Genomic DNA, 21783 nt, shown 5'->3' on the forward strand with positions numbered 1-21783 from the left:
AAGATTTCCCACATATAGGATAAAAGGATGAGGTGATGACATTTTGTAATCAAAAGGTAAAAGTTCAACCTTAGCATGACACCATGATGTTCTCCAGAAACACCTTTCCAGTCATTACTTAACATCATACAGAGTTTCCTATTAAGGGGTGCTGTCGCTTTTTTTGGAAGCTGCCAGTATGGAAAGTAATTACTTAATTTCCTCATCACTTATTTCTCAAGTGTGATTGACAATTGATCTCTAGGATGCTTGAAACAAATACTTTTTTGAGGAGCCTGAATACTCCACTGCCACATTTACTTGTAACAGGGCATGTCCATATTATATGTTCATGGCCTGCGATCCTCTCCGCATGGTGTCCAGTATTTGCTTGTTTGCCTGGGGCTCAGTTTGGATACAATGTTGGGAGTCCAAAAGAATCTTATTTTTCATTGAAACTCCATATATGTTTGATTTTGTCACTTCTGTCGTTTTTTTTTTTTTTTAATCCCCACATTTCTTTATTAATGTCTACCTCTAGCTCTTCATCCACGTTTTTTTTTTGATATGGAGAGTGTTTGTTTGTTGCATATAAAATGATGTTCAATATATTTTTGTAAATAGCTTTTTCATCTCCTGACGATTTCTACCAGTTTAATTGTATAATATAGTATTGTTGCAGAAATACCATCATGCTTAGAGTCAGTCTTTACTGAACATGAATTTTAAGATGTTGAAATGTTTCCGGCGTCCATTCCACAGTCTAACTATAAGAGAGGGCTGAAGACATCTGCCGTGCACTAGTGTTACAATTATTAATGTAATTAGCATAACTAGCATTTGTACAAAATAGGTTGGTTGTATTTTTATACACCTGCCAGTTCATAAGAAATGTTTTGTTGTATTGTATGTATTGTTACTGTTAAAGGTTATGACCTACTTTACTGATTATAGTAAGGTAAAAAGTGCAGGTAGTCATAATTTTTTATAAGTCTGCCATTTGCTAAGAAATGTTATAATTATACTAATTACATGAATTATCAGTTTACCATTGTTGTTTTGTTCCTGTATAAAGGTTGTGGCCTACTTTATTGATTATAGGATAACTAGTACACTGACAGAGAAGAGGAATTGCAGCTAGAAGAAGTAAAGGGGATATGACGCAGTTGACAGGGGACCAAATGAAACAAACCATTACCTGGAATAAAATTACTGATTTCTCCAGGTTTGAACATTGTTGGAAACATTAAGGATAATTTAAGTTCAGAACTGAACAAAGTATATTGTAAGTATATTACAAAGGCCTATTCGTTTTAATACATTTTCATGTGGAAATGTTACATATTAAACCTTCACAGACAAGTTTAAAACAAATTTGCATTCCAAGTATTGACAATAGCAAAGTTCTTCATAAAAAAGATTTAATTTCAATTTAATTTAAAAGAGAAATTTTGTGCATATAAATACTGCATACCACTAAAAGTGTTTTTTGAAATGCTTATTCTAAATTGACCTTGTGGCATATCCAGACAAAATCTCTGACACAGTGAAAAAAAAACCTGTAGCCTTAACAGTTAAACCCCACTCTGGGCTGCACCTTTTTATCTTTTTTTTATGTTTGTGTAAGCACAACTTTTATGTATGTTTAGTTCACCATTCAGTTCCCTTGGCTGGTCAGTTATCTTACTTGATTGATATTTTTTCAGGGTTCAGCACATTAGTCTATTTCTTTTTAGTTAAACAGCCTGTTACTTTTCATCCATTAGATATGTAAGTTACAGCCTCACCTAGAAAAAAGACAGTTAATTACCTGTAATGAAATCTTGGAAATATTTGAAGTAGGCATGTGTCAGCATGACACACTTTCACCATGGAAAAATAATGTGTTGCAATGAAACAATTAGGTAAATGGTCAGGTACAAAATGGTAATCAAAAGAACAATAGCTGTAGGTAATGGTGTGCCTGTTTGAAGGAGTGGTGCAGAGGATTTCTCTTCCTTGTTGTCCTTGCTTGCCCAGCATGTGTGAGAACTTATTGACTAGGTAGAAAGCAAAGAAAATTGACACACACATATCACCAAGAATTGAAGGATGATAACAACTGTTACCATTTCTTCAGTCCATATCTTCCATCAGAAATTGTTGTGAGGTTAAAAATACATATATATAGCGTCACATTGTGTTAATCACACTTACACACTGTCTCTGTCATTAGATTTTCGCGAACAGTTAGATTTTCTGCATTTTTTCGCATCCATCAAAAGCCTTCAGAGAGTTGCGTTGTGAGAAGAACAGGGTGTGCAGTATCATTTCATAACTCCGATAGCTTACTTTCAGCAGGTTAAATGGTACCATTCAAGTGGGGGATGATCACAAAGAGAAGGATGAAACATAGGATATATCTGGGAGAGAGGACAGCCGAGCCCCTTCAGGTAGACGTGGTACGAAATGATAGACACCGGTAGAGAGTGCTGGCAGCCAGCGCGGTCACTCCAATGGATAATTGCAGTGAAGCAAATGTATCTTTCCATTTTGTCTTTTTTGGCATTTTTTTTTTGCTGCAAATAGAACAGTCAAAACACTTCAAATTCAGTGTGCAAGGTTTCTGTGCAAAATGATTTTTATGGATTAAAAAGAAAGCATACAAAAAACATGGATTTGTTGTGCAAAGGCCATTACTTTTGCAAGGACCGAATTTGTTATTTATTCTATAGCTGAAAATGGCAGAAGAGAATATTTTACATATATATATATATGTGTGTGTGTGTGTGTGTGTATATGCATAGACTGAATGAATAAGGACATTACACATAGGTTTATAGACACCCATTTTGAAACTTTGAGGTTTGCATTTTATCCTTTACCACCTTGTTTATTTGGAGCCAGAAGTGAAGATAGTTTTGTTTTGAGCATCACAACCCCTGTGAAATGACTCGTTTCACTCTCAGGATTTGATCCATTATGTCCAATAACATTTGGAAAGTCTGGAGGAGCTGCACAAATGAAAGCCATTCATGTTAGCAGAGTGCTAAACTGGAAGTAGCTGGATCTGCCAGCAGAAGTCTCTAGTGTGCCTGCTATGTGCAACACTGCGTGGAAGCAGTGCTGATCATCAAAGCAATCTTGTACATGGCAGTTGAACTTTTTTGGCTTCCTGTGCACTGAGCAACTATCCTGTATTCACAATGTGAATATTGTATGTGAAAGTTTTGGTGGGACTGGTCATGTGCATCTACACAAATATGCATATAGTAATTAAAGGGTAATTCCTGTTTATGACGCACTGCAACTCTTGTTTTTGTTGAGTTGCTATTTGTAATAATAACTCTCCATGTTAATTATTGAAATCTGGAAATGTGACAGCATCACTGAAAGAAGCTTGACAGGGTAAAGAAACATGGCATCAGATGATCAGGCAGGTTTAATCCCCAGGTTGGCCATTACCTGGAAAAAAAGGAAGGTTAAATCTTCTCCCTTTGAAAACATCCATCACAGATTACAGATTAAATTCTTCTTCAGTCTGGACCTAACATACTTACTGAACAGTCCCAGCCACTCAGAATTGCTCTCCCAGTTGAAGGCTCTCTGGCTGACTAGGATCCAGTTGCCAGCTGTTATACAACACTTAGTTCAGACCAAGCAATTTGATTGTTCAAGAGACATTTCAATGGTGCTGATTTGTACAGCATCACTGGGACTTTTAACTTTGCATGCATCACTCCGCTTTACAGCTGTTCTAAACTTTTAATTGTAACAAACACACTGTTGTATATCTCTATACTCTCGGTTACGTTGGAGACAGTTGTGCTCTCCAACAACCCTCTGTGAGTGCTTTTCTGTGTACGTGTGGACCCGTTAAGTTTTTATTTTCAGCTTAGCTGCCTCCGTATCCCCTCACGTGGTGCTTAAGAGACTATTTAACACAATTTTCTGAAGACGTGGTGTGGAGGCAAAGACCCTTTTGAACCCGGCACAGGGAGTATTGACTGATGCTCACCCAGCAGGGATATAAAGGTTGACCTGTCCTCTCCCATGATTGGTGACAGAAGCCATTGCCTGTGTCTGAATCACACCTGTGATGATATACAGTACAACAACACTCCTTCTTGTGTGATATTGCTTAATTATCCAGCCACTGTGAGTCCACCCTCTCCTTCTGTTGCCTGGGAAGGTGTGTCTAGATACCACAGTAAACATCTGTTTCCCTCTTCAGTCTGACATTGCCTCCACCTTAACTGATTTCCGTAGAGGCGAGACCAACGTATCCACCTGAGTCTAAGTTCATGCTGATGCGTAGCCATTCCAACCTATTTGTTTTGACAGGGTTTCAGTACCCCTTTACAGTAGCGTGAAAACAGCATTAGTCCTGCTGTGTTTCTGATTGGACAAGTTAAGGAAGAGAAAGATATTTGTTTGTTGTGTAAGTGGAAAACAAAACACATTATTTGTAGTCAGTATTAAATTTTCCCTTACACTCAGCTTGACAATCCAGAATTTAGGGGCTGGGAGACCTGCAAAGATGACACATTGATGGCTTATTGAGAGCGAACAAAAAGTTCACTGTAATACTAATTAAATGACTCAGTACGTAGCAGAGAACTATATTCCACAGTAATTATACAATATAAAAGAAATACACATAATTAACATAATAACATAAGTGGACATTGTTGACGAGAGGGAACAGGGCTGAGCAGACTCATTTTTTCTCTGCCACCAACTTTTCAGTTGGTCTCGCCAGCACATGATTTGATCACACTTTCTTTTATGTCACTCTTTACACTTATATGCTAGTGATGGGCATTTTAAGTAAATTCAAATTAAGTTTGAGTACTTGCATTAAATTATTGTAGAGTACTATTTGAGTACTTGCAGAAAAAGTTAAGAATAGGAATGTAAACTGGCCGGCAACACAAAACAATTGTAATTTAAAATTAATTAATTAAACAACCAGATTTCCATTAACTGATTAAACTATAAATTTGGAGCTAACGTGAAAAAAATGGTTCAGTATAATATGTTCTTGATTGTATGATATGATAACAAGTTCTTCATTAAAAATATGCTTTATGGGAAGCATACGCCCTCATATGGATCACATATGATAAGAACAGCTTATTTTAGGTGCTCTGGGTCAATAAAAAAGTTCAGCGGAAATGAGATGGTCACACTAGTGGTCTGACAGCAGTAAATCCTTTAAACTTCCATAGTCACTGCTCCTCTAGGTGGATGGATAAATCGTTGCAACAAGTTTCTACACATGGTATTTAGGGGTGCTATGATGGTGTAGCTGGGATCACAAGGACGTCCAAGGGACCCTTACTTTAGGTTTTGTTATAAATAGTGGTATAGATAGATGCAAGATGACATTTTTTTAAGTTAGTTTACCATTAATAAATGCTGAGTTTTTAAAGTTATTGATAAATAAATTAGTCTCAATTAAGGTTTTCAATGACTGAGGTGATTGTTTAAATGTACACAGATAAAAATCTGAATATATAAATATGATAAATGTGTAATTGTAGCAATATCCAACACCACAAAGGCAGATATAACAAAAATGTAAAAGGTCAAAATTACCAGTGTATTTACTGTCCTTTACCATTCAGGGCAGTTAAGCTGTCATAAACTCAGGACATAAAATCAGTCATATTCTGCAACTACCTCATCACATAAAACCATTTCTACTTACTGCACTTCATGACAACAATAAAGAGCACTCTGTGTGTCGACAGTGTCAATCACATGAACCTGTACCACCTCTGGCTTGTCAAGTTCCCTGAACGTACAATGTGTCAGCTATTGGTCTATAGTATGTTCCTGTAATACACCCTGTAATAACAGAACAGTTCCCACTGAATAAAGAATACTAACATAAATTCTCTATTGTTATCCCTTTATCCTCCAACTTTAACTGTTGTTCCCTTGTACTTGTATGTATGTAAGAGTGTGTAATGTAGTAGTGCACCATCAACAGAAAAAGAGTTAATCTGTAAATTGGAAAGAATTATGCTCTTTGTTAAGGGACATGATCTAAAGTGATACTGTACCTTAAATTTATTGTTAGTTCTGTGTTTAATTCTTACTCACTCCATGTGGTCCGAAGACTTTATCTGAATATGGCAGTTAATGTTATTGTATTTTTTCAATGTGAGGATGTTAAATTATTCTACCAAAAGCCGTGGCTGGACGCATTTTGCTTTTGGGTTGTCCCTCGGTCTCATTTTCGTGAACACCATATTTTATGCATGCCCTGAGGAAATTTCTCCAGATTTGGCACAAATGTTCACTTGGACTCGACAATGTGCTTATTAGAATTTGATGGACAAAGTACAAAGTCACTATGACCTCAGAAAACTTAAGGATCCATAGGCTAATGGTGGTGACATTTTCTATCCAAAAGATTAAAGGTCAACTTAACTATAACATCATCATTTTCTGCAGAAACACTTTCCTGCAATTACTCAACGTCAAAACTCAGGAATATAAGGGGAGACATTTTGTCAGATAATGAATTAGTGACACTCATTGTGGGTTCCCACCTTGAAACTATGTTGATTGTATAGATCTTCTGTGGGGGAAGATCTGAGTGAGCATTCATTGTTATGAATGGATGAACACTGGAAGTGCAACTTGTTTTGAATATTTTCCCCTAAGTCATTTGTAATATTAATTTGCATCAGTAAGTTGGTTATTGTTGATGAAACTGTTAAATGGTGCTGGCAGTTTGCAGTAACCTCAGAGCCTTCTACCGTGGACAACTGAAAAAAGTTAAGCGTATGCAACAAATGAGATATGTACTCCATGCATAGAGATACAGTATTTATAATTTTAACCTTCATTTTACTTGATTACTTCTTTTAATGAAGTAAGATTTAATGATAAGAAACACCACAAAGAAACAAGGATACAAATGATAAACATCATAGGCGTTGAGTGCATCCACAAAGCTTCAACTTTGGAATGCTGCCCCCTTCTGTTGTGAAGTAGTTATTACTTCTTGTAATAAAGTTATTGCAAATAAAAAACACAGCAAGGAGAAGAAATACAATGCAATAGCAAATATTTGTTGAGTAACTGTAGAATATGGATCATTGTTGATCACCCATTGTTGATCACCAGAGTTTTAGCAGTCAGCAAACTGATCAGCAGAGTCATCAGCGAGGTCAGCTGGCCTGTAGCGCTGCTTGATTTCACCATTCTGACTGCAGGAGAAGAACCAACATTAAAGTTACTTAAAATGCATTGATAGATCTCTGTGTCGTCATATATGAGTATGAAAGTCATGAAAAGATAAAATAGCTTTACCCATCCTATGTGGCACCAGGCTTATTGGTCCTAGTGAGATGTCTGTAGTGGCATGGTAGGATATGTCCCTCTTCACTTGCCTGTGGTAACCTGGGTAGCAGTGCTGCAGGAAAACAACATTGCAGGCTTCTGTTCAGGCACCTGATAATCTATAATCTATCTAAACTTACAACAAGCACACACATACTGTTGTACTTACAGCTGTGCAGTTGTTGTGTCTTAAAAGACACAGGTGAACCTGGCAGTGCAGATAGATGGATGAAAAGTTGGTAAAGGTGAACAGCCTAAAGGAGAATCGGGACACGGTGGAGATACCGTTCTGAATCAACTGTACGGTACCATCTGCTGCATTTGGACACCTGGAAGACAAGGAAAGTTGTAGAATGTACTGTGGTTACAAATGGGCTGTATCGTAAATGATGTTACATTGTTAAAGAGAGACTGGGTGCAGCAAGTGAAAAGAGGCCCTTTTATGAGACCAGTAGTCAGAGTGCTAAAGCAAGAAGAAATAGCTCTGTTACTTTGCCCTAATGAGATCCCAGTGGACAGGGTAGTCGGCAAGGTTGACAGGTGTTGCCCAACAAGAGTCTATAACGGTGGAGATCTGTCTTCCATCAACTCCCTCTGTCCGCACCTCGATGTACAACCTCTCGTCAATTTCCATCTCTATATTTCTGGCACTGGTCGGGGGGAAGTGAAAGCCAGTGTCCTGGTAGGGGATCATTCTCATATGATACTGTCCATGGCCAGATGGAAGCTTCTTCCTCACAATGCTGCGAAAAAAACAACTAAATGTGACTACACTTTTGAAAGGGTTAAGTCACTGTAAGGTTTTGATTACTATAGGTCAAGGGGTACTTATTAGTTAAGATTTAACAGTCGTGCATTGAATAAAATGTATATAAAATGTGTTGGACAAAGTCTTGCAATTAATTTTTAATGCATACACATCTAAAGAAATGGAACAGACTCCCCTGAATTTCTTCTCATGTTTTTGCTTTAAATAGTTTTATTAGTAAAGGTGCAGAATGCTGATAGTGGTCATTTTCTCAACATTTTCAACAACCAAGGGCCCTCACTTTTAATATTTGTCAATGCCACTGTCATGGTAGAGAACTACTGCTGCAGAGAATAACTACTCAAAAAAAGGTGCTGACATAGCACCATTTAACTGGTTATCGGAATACAAAAAATACTGAAATCCTTTTAGCATTACATGTGCCACTATGGACCAATGTTCAATATAAAAAGATGATAATTTCTATTCAGTTAGCAACACCTAATTTCAAGGAATCAACCAAAGCATATTGTGGGGATGGTGGTGTTACCTCTCTACAGGGTTGATGCCCACAGACATAGACAGGGCCTGCGTCAGAGGATATTCACAGCTGAAAGGTAGATGAATGCTCCTCTGGCGACTGATAAGACCTTGATGAGGGTCCACGTCGCCCTGGATGGTGTTCTCATAGATGAAATGTTTTCCATTGCTCTTAAAAAATTGAAATGACAGAATGGTATAAGTTTGTAGCTCTAAAATGTTGTATGGAAAAAATGTACATTGTAAATCTTCTTCAGCCTTAGTTAATAGCATTATAGTCTGTGTGGACTGTACCCTGAGAGAGTCGTCCCACAAAGCTGATCATCATTGTTGAAGTTGAACACCAGTCGTCCGTCTTGGAGAGTCCCATTGCAGGAGTCATCTCGGAGGTGGAGGGCACTGCAGTGGAAGCCAGCTTCAAACAGCTGGCAGCGCGATACAGACATGGTGCCTGAACTACTGACACAAGTGATGGACGAGTCTATGAAAGAGAGAGAAATAAAAAAGATTTTTTTTTAGTTTCAGTATAGCTTGTATCATTGTAAAAAAAAAAACTGCCCCAATCAATACTTTTTGATTAGATTAGGTCAACTCACCACACAAAGTATAATTTGAAAACCAACAAAGAATAGAGTTGAATAGAATAGAAACGCAGAAGTGTAACCCTATAGATTGGGGGTAACCCTGGAGAGGGGTAATGCATTTGATTGTGTGTGTGACTGTTCGTATTGGTAAGTCGTAGTTGCTGAAAAACTGTTTTACTGACTGTTTTATTACGTCATTTACTACTGTCTTCTTATTCCCTTGAACTGGTCAGTGAGTTTTACGGACATTGGCTTGACTACATACAATAAGCCTAACTGTCAGTTGCAGGCCAGATTGGCCTTTGTTGCTCAAAAACTGACATTTACTGACAGTGGCCTATGCATTTCAGTTTTTTTCTTTTTGGTCTGTTTTTAATTTGTGTTGTTGTTATTTCTTATTTTGTTGTGCTTTAGTGTACAGACCTAGCTATTGTTATTATAAGTCCAGATATGGATGACATGGATCAAAAAAATGTGGCTGTTTTAGTCATTAAAGATAAATGACTCCTCATTTTTTTAAAGTACTGTACTTGTACTTCATAGAAAGTGCCTGTTAGCAGGAAAAAAAATCTGCTCTCTGTAATTCACCCCAGCTCCATCATAAGTAGACCAGGCGTACATTTTCATTAGCTCTGGGATGCTTGAGTGGCCACAATTGAGTGGTCGCACGGCAGACATCTGCACTGTGTTGAGTGCCCTTTTCTAGTTTTTGGCATTATCTCTGAGGAATCATGTTTTGTCAGTCATTTCGGCATGGTGGATGGCTCACTTTATTACAATACACATGAGCCTCGGCCGCCATTGTTAAGGAGAAGAAGCCAGTCAGTTAAATTGCACCTTGGTCATAGCTAAATTCTACCTGTTTTTAGCAAAAGAACTTTGATAACCATAATCCAAAACAAGAAAGTGGATCTTCTTGTTTTGTGCTGTTGTGTTAATGTACATTTCACAAACAGTGCTGTTGTACTCAAGCAGTTTCTACCACTGATCTTAATCATCTCACTTCTGTGATGTAAAAAAACAAAGCAGTGTTTAGGAGGAACTGGCTCACTGTAGCTCTCATTGTTGGGTCGATGGTGTGTTCATCACAGAAGCAGCCGTACACACCGTCCTTCTCACCACACCACTCATACTCTGCGCAGTCCAGCTGTTCACAGGGGTCTGACTCAGCTATGAGGAAAGAATGAGAGGAGGAGTGATGAAAGTGAAACTGAACAAGAAGCAGAAAATACCTTTTCTTATGCATTAATGTGGCTGTCCATTAGCCCATTGCACACATACCACACAGCAAAGCAGGGCGCCACTCTGGGATGTTCAACCCCAAAACAGAGCAGGTTCTCTCATAGGCGGAGACTGCAGAACACAGCATGCCGTTGGCTGGAGTGTAGAGGCAGAGATCATAGACGCAGGAAGTGAAAAATGGCTCGGGGTCAGAGTGCAGGTGACAGGCACTGAATGGGCCGCTACTGTTGGTGATGACACTACAGAGCTCAGAGTATTCTTCCACGAAGATACAGTCATTCAGTCCATCACTATTGTCCTCATCTGTGGATCCACATCTGTAAAAGAAAGATTTAAACACTTGAGCTGACTTTTTTTGCCACAAGATATTTTTCTGTAATAGGTACTGTTGTAACTAGGATTTCTGACAAGTATGGGTGGGTGTGAAGCATAAGGTGTATTAAAAATGTGTGGTGGTCAAGCTGAACAAGACTAGATCCTGTGTATGTAGTGAAAGATTTTAAAATGGCAATGGCATTTTGATGCAATTTGTATAAGGAATACCATACAAAGCTTCTTTTTCAAAAAGCCTACCCTGGTTGGCTTGTTGGTGACTTCCAGCTGTGTCCAAAGTGGTTGTCATTTTGGGCAGATGTGCCATTGGGCAGGACTTTGTCATCTGCAGGGTCACTGTTGAAGTTTCCACACATCCCAGTAACTCTGTTTTGACGATGGTGGCCCACTCTGACCAGTAAAGTACTCTGCCCATCAAACTGGACTATCAAGTCATCAGCACTGACCACGATGTAGTTTTCCTGCCTTACTACCTGAGCTAATGTTCCTACAGTGGTGGGAAGAGACACCTCACTTCCATTTACCTGGAGAGATCAGAGATTAGAAAGAGGCAGACATAAGGCTTTTTGTTGTGCGGTATGTTTACACCAGACAGATATAGAAAGTTGTTTTTGTTTAAAGTCATAAAGACTTTACCTTCACTCTTTTGTTGGGTCCAATCCTTACATTCACACTCTCAGGCTGATTTGTGAGGTATATATCCACAGCTGACACAAATGACACACGGTTGTTGCCACGATGATTATTAGTAGCTACGACCTGAAACTGGGTTTCATTGGTGCCGTGGCTCAAACTTCAGTAATGATGTAAGAGCATGTGCCCTGGAAATGAGCCAGTGCCCCCCATCAAAGGTGTCATAGTGTGGGTCCCCCCACACAGTGCAAGTAGACATGGCATCATAACAGCCCAGCTGGCCATCTCTGATGGTGCACTCTTGTGTCGAAGTACAAGATGCAGCAGAACAGCGGAGATCATAGGGAGCATGGCACTCACATCGCTGGGAGCAACCTTCTGTCCAGAAGGACTCACCGTCCTATAAAAAGAGGAAAAAGATTTGTGAAACATGCTAAAAAATTGAGCATATTTTATAACTTATAAGAGAAAGATGCTTCTGAGATGATAAAATTGTTATTGTTATTGTTCTGTGTTCTGCACCGCACCTTTGTAGTTTGCTGACATAATTTTATATTTTATTTCATGAATTTTTTTTATTTTATAGTAAAATAATTTGAACAGCAAGGTGCACTATGCTCAAAAATAGTGTGAGGGAATCCAGCATTTTTAAAACTATAAACTGATAAAGTGTTCATTAGATGCATCACATACTCTTCCCAACAGAGACAATGGTAGCACCATGAACAGTTACACGAGCCAAGGACTAGAATTATGATTCTCTTGCTAAACCAGATAAGGATCAACCTGATCCCCCTGGTTTCTACCTCTTACTAGTTTGATGATAAACTTAGCCACTGTTGTATTGTTACACATATGTGATATAGCAGAGCTGCTCAGTGACTCTTGAACAAAGGGAATGGATTAATGTGCAAAGACTGAGATAGTAGAGACTAGGGGATGATTAATTTAGGCATAGTTATTCAAATCTGATGTTTTATCCATCTACATGTACATGACTTACGTTTATAATAGAAGCCATCATGTTGACAGCCACAGCTTTCCACAGGGACACATCTCGTCCCGCTCCTGAGAAAACCTTCGTCACAGAAACATCCCTCAGAGCAACCCTGCTCACAGGTGGCATCAGTGCTGCTGGCACAGGTGTGGCCACAGTCGGTACCACACAGCTCATAATGGCTGTTGGCTGGACAGTCTAGTCCTTCGTAAGATAGGAGACAAATGATGGATGTCAGATGTTTAAACATTATTGACAATTAACAGCCAGTCCTGACACTGTACCGAAGTGCAGTTGATCAACAGACCAAGTCCTAGAAAACACATCTTTGTTTTCTTGGCTGAACATAAACAATACAATTACTGATTGACTTACTGCAGCTGGTGTTCTGTCTCCATGGGTAGATTTGGACATTAGCAGACTGACAAGCACTGACATAAGCCTCAATGGCCCTACACAGAAGATCTTGGCCTCGATTTCCCGACACACAAACATCAAACACACAGTCGCTGAAATATGGCGCTGAGTCAACCTGCTCATGGCAGAAGCTGAGGGGGCCATTGACTGCCTGAATCACCTCACATTGGGCTCTGGCAGGTAGCTCATCAGTGCACTGTGGGCAAGAGGACCCACACCCATCACTGCAGGTATAGTTGCCTTCCACTTTCCAAGCTGCCCCAAACTCATCTGGAGTGGTGACCATCATTCCAGATGGGGTGTGGAACTCATCATTTGGATTTCCATTGAAGTTTCCACAAAGTCCACATGTTTTTTTCCTCTGCAGTGATGATAATGAATATATTCATCCAGAGTCAAAATCATTTGATAGATTGAAGCTGTATGTGTTAAATATTTGCAATAATATTTATGTTCCAGAATTTAAAGTATTCAAACATGGCTAGAATAAATGGCAGTACCTGTAACTTGGTGGTACAGAGATGGATACTGTACTCCCTCCATCGTATGTGACACTTAGGCCGAAATCAGCACTTACAAATGAGCGAGATCCACTTGCATAGATAGAAACACGACTTCCGTTCAAGAGAATAGGCAAGTTTTTAGTTACCCCATTCACCTTTAACATTAGAAAAAGAAATTTGGATGAACAATAATAGATTAGTATTTGTGCTGGATCTGTTGATTTTAAAAAATGAAATCCAGTGTATATTGTAAAGTGAAATGATTTGTTAAAAGTAATTCTTCAATCTATGTAACTCACCTGTACCAACCGTGGCTGTCCCTTGACATATGCACTTGATAGCCCCACACATTTACAAAAACTTCAGCTGTGATTGAAACTGGCAGCCCTCTCCACGGCTCATTCTTAGCCTCCACAGAAAATTGGTGGAGTCCATCAGTGGTATTACAAAGGGTCACCAGAGTATAGCGGCAGGTTCCCTGGAAGTCATAGGCCTTGCCATCAAAGGTGAGGTAGTGAGGGTCACCTGAGGCAGAGCAGGTGCCATGAGGGTTTGGATGGCAGCCAAACTCACCCTCCACCACACGGCAGGACTCCTGGGGACCACAGGAGTTAGGGACACAGTGGACTACCCCAGTAGTGCCGTCACAGGTACACAAGCTCTGACACTCCTCCCCGTCCCAGAACTGTTCACTCCCTTGCCGATAGCGTCCTTGGTGATAGCATCCGCACCCTATTGGTGGCACACACTGGTTTCCATTGAGGACAAAACCATCATCACACTGGCAACCCTCCTGGCATGCAGTAACACAGTCAAAAGGGAAAGAGAGACTGGGACAGGTGGAAGGACAAGACGTTCCACAGACTTCATAATGGCTGTTTTGAGGGCAGTTTTGCTCTAGAGAAAAACAAAGGTATTCATTCAATGAAAGCACTGATATATTATCAAGCCACTTATATCAAGGGGGCAAAGTGCTTACCACAGTCAGTTGCATTTCTCCAGTGTCCAAGGGCGATGCCTTTCTGTTGACACATCAGTGCATAATCGCGCAGGACCTCACATCGTGCTGAAGCAGGATTTCTAGAGGTCCTTATGATCTCCACACATGCATCCACATTCTCCTGTGGATCTACCATGGCCCAACACTGGGTAAAAGGCCCATGAGGTGAGCCAAGGATACCACAGTACTCACTAGAATTGTAGTTTGTTCTGGAGTTCTGATTTACACTTTCCACACAGTGTGCAGCGAGGGAGCCATCTCGCCAACTGTCCCCAAACTCCAGGGAACTGTTGACTAGAATGCCATTGGGTGTGCGAAAGTCATCATGTGGTTGACCATTGTAATTACCACAGAGTCCACCCAGTGAATTACTGTAGATGCTAGGTGCAGTGACACGCACAAAGTGAGGCCAGACTGTCTGCACCGTTACACCAAAGGAGGTGCGCAGGATGATACTGTGAATGTTGCTGTGGTAGATCTGGATTCTGTTGGATGCTGATCTGAAGGGTAGTCTGATCCGCTGACCGTCAACCTGAAGAGTCATTTAAGCATCCAGTGTCAGATTTTCAGGGGTAACAAGTTTTAAAGTTTTTATCAAAACATCTTCAGAACTGTTTCTGGAGAAAGAGTCTCCTCTTATGTGTTGCTCAAAACAAGACTGTTACATGGGAGACAGAAATAATACCTTATAGGGCCATTTAAACAGCCAACTTTGAAGGTAGAAGGTTGTTTTATTTTTTATTTATTTATTTATTTATTTATTATTTATTTATTTTTGCAAGCTGCAAAGCAGAAATTGTTCTGTTTTTAATGAAACCTCTCCGTGGTGTCACTGCTAATTTCTCTTGAAATATATTTGTGGCTTACCTGAACTTTGCTGCTTCTGTCATTTCAATGGAGATTTGTGTTCCCTCTGCCTCAAATTTTAGTACCCTGGTAAAGCCCTGCTGACCTCTGGGCACTTTTTCAGCAGTCACCACAAAATGTGGATGACTAGACAATCCCATTACTTTGGCAAGGGTAAGTCGACATGCACCAGGATACCTGTATGTCAGTCCATCAAAAGTTTGATATGTCCCTGGGCCTCTTGTCCAGCAAGTTGCAAAACCATTAGGTCTACATCCTCTTTCTCCCTCCTCCACCCTGCAAGACTCGTGTAGGCCACATCCATGGAAGCGGCAGGTCATGGAGCCATAACTGCAGCTACAACGTCTCCCACAGTCCTCATCTAGTATTACAGTTTCTCCAGAGCGGTAGTAGCGACCCTCAAAAGCTGCAGCCACACTCAGCATGAGGGACGCATACCCCAGCACTGAGGACGTAGCCTGAATTGCAGATGCAGCTTTCCTGGGCAGGGAGAGGACAGTTGTGGGTAGAATTGGGATTGATGCAAGTAGCTGGACAGGCTGTGCCTTGGGACTCGAAGTGGCTGTTGGCTGGGCAGGGGATTTTCTAGACAAAAGAAAACAACATTGATCTTCAAATCATGGGCATTTTGCTGAATGGATTTTAAAAAATTAATGTTGATTGATAGACATACCACAGAAGCCTTGTCTCCTCCAGCTCGGCAGCTCTATACCATTCTGTTGACACTGACTTGCATACACGTTTAGGGCTTGGCACAGAATGGGTTGATACCCTCCTCCCAGACAAAGATCATAAACACAACTCTCCACAAAGTTCTGTGGGGGAAGTTGTTGATGGCAAACAGCGAAGGGTCCAGAACTGCTCTGCAGGATACCACAATGGGCATTGTTGCTGTATAAAGCTGTCTGAGCCAAAGTGCAGGCAGCACAGTCCAGACCTCCACATCGGACCCCACAGCCAGGCTCATCATCCCTGTTGCTTGCCAGCTGTTGGCAAACACCACATCAGAGCTCACCAGCTCACCTTGGCGGGTTCTAAAGTCATCTTCAGGGCGATTATTGAAGTTTCCACACAGGCCACATGTTGCATTCTGGTAAGTGTAGGGCACACTGATCCTGACATAACTGTCCGTGTCATATGAAACCTTCAAGCCAAAGTCAGTGCTGACAATCACAGAAAATCCTGACTCATAAACTTGGACTGTGCCATTGCTAAGAGAGATGGGAGTGGCCACAAAGTTGCCATTAACCTGTAAGCACAATATCATGCAAAGACAGAGTTTTAAAAATATAAACAATATACAAAATATCACTGCAATTTGTAGACTATATTCTCATGGCTAACCTTGGCCTGACCACGACGTCCCTTGACAATCTCGATTGTTTCATTATAGACGTACACTTTGACCAGTCTTGTCCAAGAGACTCGAGTACTGCCCCGGTGCTCGTTCTTACCCTCTACTCTATAGTAGGGCAGCCCGCGACCACATTGCTCTGAGAGAACATAAGTGCAGGTACCTTGGAAGTGAAACACTCTGTTATCGAAGGTATAGTAATGTGGATCACCACTTATGGTGCAGGTGCGTCTTTGCACCGTCTGGCAGGAGAACTGAAAGGAAGTAGGTCGGCAGATTTGGGAAAAGGCACAGGGTTGGCTTTGACACTGCAGGCCTGCAGAGGTACAGGTGCACTTCTGTGCACAGGTACTGTCGCTCCAGAATGAGTCACCCAGCTGTACAGGTTCACCTGTGAAGAAAAACAAATGAAAGGTTTCTTCAAAGGCATTGACTTCAACATGTAAACACTATTACCATTTCAGGGGGGTGCTTTTGCCTATAGTGAGAACAAGGAATGGAGAGGATTGAGAGGACGATAACATGCAAGAAAGGTCCTCACCACCTTGAACAAGGGATCCTGCATTTTCATTGTTACAGTCTTAACCTTATAGAACCCTGAAATGTCCTAAACATGTGATTCCTTAGAACTACTGTGACATTCCAATGTAAGTCACAAATTTATGGAATTAAAGGTGCAAGTTAAAAAAAAGTAACTTCCAATGTAGATAGTCAATATATCACCAAATTCTAACCCACTATGCTGTGTGCAGCATGTTAAATATTGTTCAGTAGTTCAACATCAAGCACAGAGTTGAAGTCAGACTTTCCAGTAACAGTGATTAAATGTGGAAAATATTGTAAAGAGTATCTACTGTGACCACGCTCTTGTTCTGGTTTTACCATTGAAAGTGCAGCCTGTTGTTCCATGGTCAGTCCGGAAAGCCCATCGGCTAGGGACATTTACATTGCTGCTTAGGCGGAAATTTGAATTTGGTCCTGATGCATTGCCAGAGAATGATCCCGGGATGGAGAAATACTGAGCGGAGTGAGCTGTGTCATATCCAGCCTGGCAATACATGTCACATAGATAAAATCATTTCTCAAGTGTATTATATTTGTGCATTCCCATTTTTGCATTTAGATACAATTAGGCATGGAAACTTCGTGTCTTGTCTTGTAGTGCACTGTACATAGCTTTCATGGTTCTAACCTGTACATTGCGACTTGTTGAGGCTATTATCCCATAGTTCATCAGCACAAATGAGTACTGACCGCCAGAGATCAAGACTGCTTGGACTGTTGTTCGCTGAAAAAAAAGTGTTTTTTATAGTATGTCGAGTAATTGTTAAAATACATGTGTACTGTGCGTCATATGTCTTTTCCTGTTTAGAACAAAATAACTTACTGTTCCAGTGTTTGGAAAATAGGCCACCTCATACCATGTTGCAACAAACACCCAGCTGGCTCTGAAGTTCAGACCTGGGAAGTACTCATTAATGTCTCGTGTAGCTTGTTGAAGGATATTGCCGCTGGTGTATTGGTTGTAGGAGATCTGACCCATCTGTCTGTTGTCTAAATCTGTCCAGAATGGAGCGATGATGTCTCTGTGTCCATGCAATGGAAACCTTTGAGCTGTGTATCGTCTATATGGCATATTGAAGGTCATATGTCCATTGTGGTTTACCTGGATAAAAAAAAAAGCCAATTCTTAAGTATTAGTAAACTAAATTCATAATCGATTGCATGTTATCAAGGATCATCACTAACGCTTCAGTATCTTATAACCATATCAGAGATAAAACAATATGTTGATTTAAAGACTAACTGTAGCACTTCTTTGATGTCTGAAACATTTATTGAAGTTTTAGATTCGTGTTTTCTTTTCTATACCATAATAATTGTATTGACTCATTTTTGTACATTTACAACACAGTTTTTTTGTTAAAAGTGATTTCATAACCAGTTGTAAAAGGACAAAGATTTTGTATTTACTTATTTAATTTTTTAACCTACATAAATCTGATCATAGGAATGGCCAAAATACAGAAAAGGTTGTTGCAGGGGAATTCGGGGAGAACTTCCATCATCTGATTGAGAGCTTAGTGTTCCACCAACTGGGTAGAGTGTTCCTAGAAAAAACAAAAGACATTACAATATTTAAGAAATGACAGAATGCCTATCCACGTTGGCCTTATTGGCAAATGCTGCATAGTGTTTTCTGTACATCTATCACCACAACAGAGTAAGAAATAAAAAAAGAATACATAAATAAACAAAATGAAAATTAAGAACAAACAAGAACTAAAAAATGATCAATGATGACCACCTAAATATCTTGTTCTGGCTGAATTTACTTCATAGCGTGTCAGTACACCATGACATCACTGTTGACTTAGTTACAGGTGCAGCAGAGTGCACTTTGTGCCACATCCCAGGTGCAACCAGAGGGGGGCAGTAAAATACTGCCTTCCAACCTGGTAATGTGTAACTTGTTAAATAAGGCAAAGCAAATGACACCATTGCCTCTAGTGGCCTATTAAGAGTATGAACAAATGACTAAGAGTGAAACCAAGCTTCAGCTTACCTGTCTGAGAAGTCACAGTACCTATGAAAAGTATTAGCATAATTAGATGAAAATTAAAGTCTGATAGTATCAATAAACAAAAGTCAGATGGTAACTTAAAGCTTATTTAATTGTTTAATTGATTCTAAAAAATAAAATGCTTACTTATCAATCCCAACAGCAGCAAAGGCAGCATGATTTGACTTGCCATCTCAAAAGCACATAATTCAACCTGCTGATAAAATAGAATAAATTAAAAATTAAAAGGAAAATAAGACAACAGCCATACAACCAAAATTCTAAAAAGCACCCAGAGAATGCAAATTATACAACATAACTTTAATTGCACTTGCTGGCAAGAAAATGTGTCTGTAAATATCACATACGTGTTTGAAAAATGTCATTTTGACATATGAATACAGAAATACATAAAATGTCCATTATTCATGGAATGTGTATACAGAAAATGGAACTAACGTAAAAAACAAACAAAGAAAAAATTGCAGTATTAAGAAATTGTGGATCTACACCCAAATCCAGATCTGCACAAAAAATCATGTTCTTTCACTCAGCCTAATTATTGATGATTTTTAATTCATATGCTATCATACAACATAACTTTTATCCCACTGGCTGGCAAGCAAATGTGACTGTAAACAAAACGTGTCTTAGATATTGATGTTTATATAATACAATGTTGATAGTGTCGAATGAGAATGTCTGAAATTGAAACATGGCATTATAAAATTTAATTACAGTACAGTGAACAGATTGTCTAATTATTATCTCCAATAAGAGTGAAATTCTAATTTAAGATCTTGCTATAATTCAGTTAGAAATCTATCACTCTACCACTCCATGCAGCAAGCAGTTTGAAAGTAAAGTCTTTTTCATATAAAATGAATTAATTACCTGTTCATATGTCCGTCTTTTGTTCCTATACTTTTCATCTACATGAGGCTGCGTTTCCCTGCAACAAGGCTTTTATACCGCAAAAACTGGCACAGTCCCATAAGTCCATTGTTTGATTGGAGTATCAGAAGCATCACATCTTATGCTTCCTCATAGCATATGAACCAGACATTCCTTTGTGTATTAAGATGACAATCAAACAGTGTTCAGCAGAAACAGAAAGTTAATTTTAAAAAAGGCTTTACTTAGAGTAAGTTGCTAAAAAGCCCTTTAAGTGTCCAGAAATTTGTTTCAAATGAATATTACTTTAAAATGTTGTATCTAAAAACAATGTTGGTCACTATAGTAGAAAACAAGGTTCTGTTTTGAGTCCCATTTGTTTGCAGGATATCTCAAAAACTTCTCAAAGTGTTAGTTTGCCTAGATAGCAGAATAATGCATTTTCTCAAGTACCTTCAGTGGAAGATAGTTTTGGTTTTTATTTGCCTATAATTGAGGTACCCATCTCTAAGCCATCCACCTCTGCCTCCACCCCAGTACAATGCGGGAGAACTGAATTTCTTTTGGTTTTACTTTGATCCGTCATTTTTCAGCCTCAGCTTTTACCATACGGGAAATAGTATGGCGCCAGAATCATGTTCACAAATTACAACAGCACTGTTAAACAATGTTCAACATTACAGCCAAACAGTGCACTTAAATTGAGTAATATGCAATACAGCAATATTGCATATGCAATACAGTAACATAGTTTTAGTTTTTATTTGATCAGCTCTGCCTACTTTTACAGTTTGAGAAAGAGAGAGGGGCATCTCTATCTCGATCAACTTCTATATACCTAATGTAGATGGTGGTGGGCATTCAAAAATGTGGAAGTAGATTCTGCTGTTTGAGCATCATCTGGCGGATTAGCAGGCAGATCTGGGTTCTGCTAAGTTTACCATAGTACATTTACAGCCGTAAAGGTGGTTGAAAATCTGCAGAGTAACTTGTTTTCTCACATGAAAATTTCAGCAACCACAATGTCGAGTGGGAAATATGACAAATGGATTAATAAATTCATTAATAGCATATTAAGTAGACAAATGTTGTGTGACTAATAAGATATGTTGCCATTGCTAAGACAACCAAAATATACATTTATATTATGAAGACCAAGTTTTAGGATTTTTATCATGGATGGATCTGTTTATCCACTGAAGCCGTACAGAGTGCGTCCCTCCCTAGTGTAAGCTTAGTGTAAACCCTTGGGGAAGCAGATGTTTGGGAATGTTAATATATGTCACTAAATGTGAGTATTTATTTAGTGACAAGCACTTCATAGGTGTGAACACTCTGTTCCCTGTTGGCCCTGGTGTTTTGTTTCCGTTTAATTTCTTTTAAGAGGTGAAGCACTGTTCACGTCCTTGTTTTTACCACAAGCACATCAGTCACACAGTGACAAAGCAGAAACTGGCAAAGAAGATGAACTGTTCATCGCAGAGCCTTTTAAGTTATTGAGAAAGAGGTTGTGAAGTGTAGGATAAGTTTAACTTGTCTGTTGTTCTTTCTAATTATGTATTAGTGATACAAACATGAATTGAATATGTTTTTGGTCATATTAGTTATCCACTTTCATGAATAGGCAAGGCAAATAATACATAATTGCAGTGTTTTTCATAGAAGAATTGAATTTTAACTTTTAAAGTCAGTGGCTCTCATTTATGAAACCACTGTACAAACCAGCGCAGATCCGAGCTCAGAAATCATCCTACGACAGGGTTCACGTGTGATTCATGAAATGTTCTTTTC

At 39.4% G+C, this 21783-nt stretch overlaps 1 protein-coding gene and 1 pseudogene across 1 annotated transcript in view; both read right to left on the reverse strand.

The window, feature by feature from the left end:
* The window catches only part of LOC121959060 (pancreatic secretory granule membrane major glycoprotein GP2-like), a 7051-nt gene extending 3019 nt beyond the window's left edge, over positions 1–4032 (reverse strand). Inside the window, exon 1 of the mRNA XM_042508242.1 lies at positions 3977–4032. Coding sequence (XP_042364176.1) covers positions 3977–4032 — 56 coding nt within the window. The remainder of the gene's footprint in view (positions 1–3976) is intronic.
* Positions 4033–6912: 2880 nt separating this feature from the next.
* LOC121959172 lies at positions 6913–20025 on the reverse strand (annotated as a pseudogene).
* Positions 20026–21783: the final 1758 nt, after the last annotated feature.

The sequence above is a fragment of the Plectropomus leopardus genome, chromosome 19 (genome assembly GCF_008729295.1).
Source record: "Plectropomus leopardus isolate mb chromosome 19, YSFRI_Pleo_2.0, whole genome shotgun sequence".
NCBI classification, from domain to species: Eukaryota; Metazoa; Chordata; class Actinopteri; order Perciformes; family Serranidae; genus Plectropomus; species Plectropomus leopardus.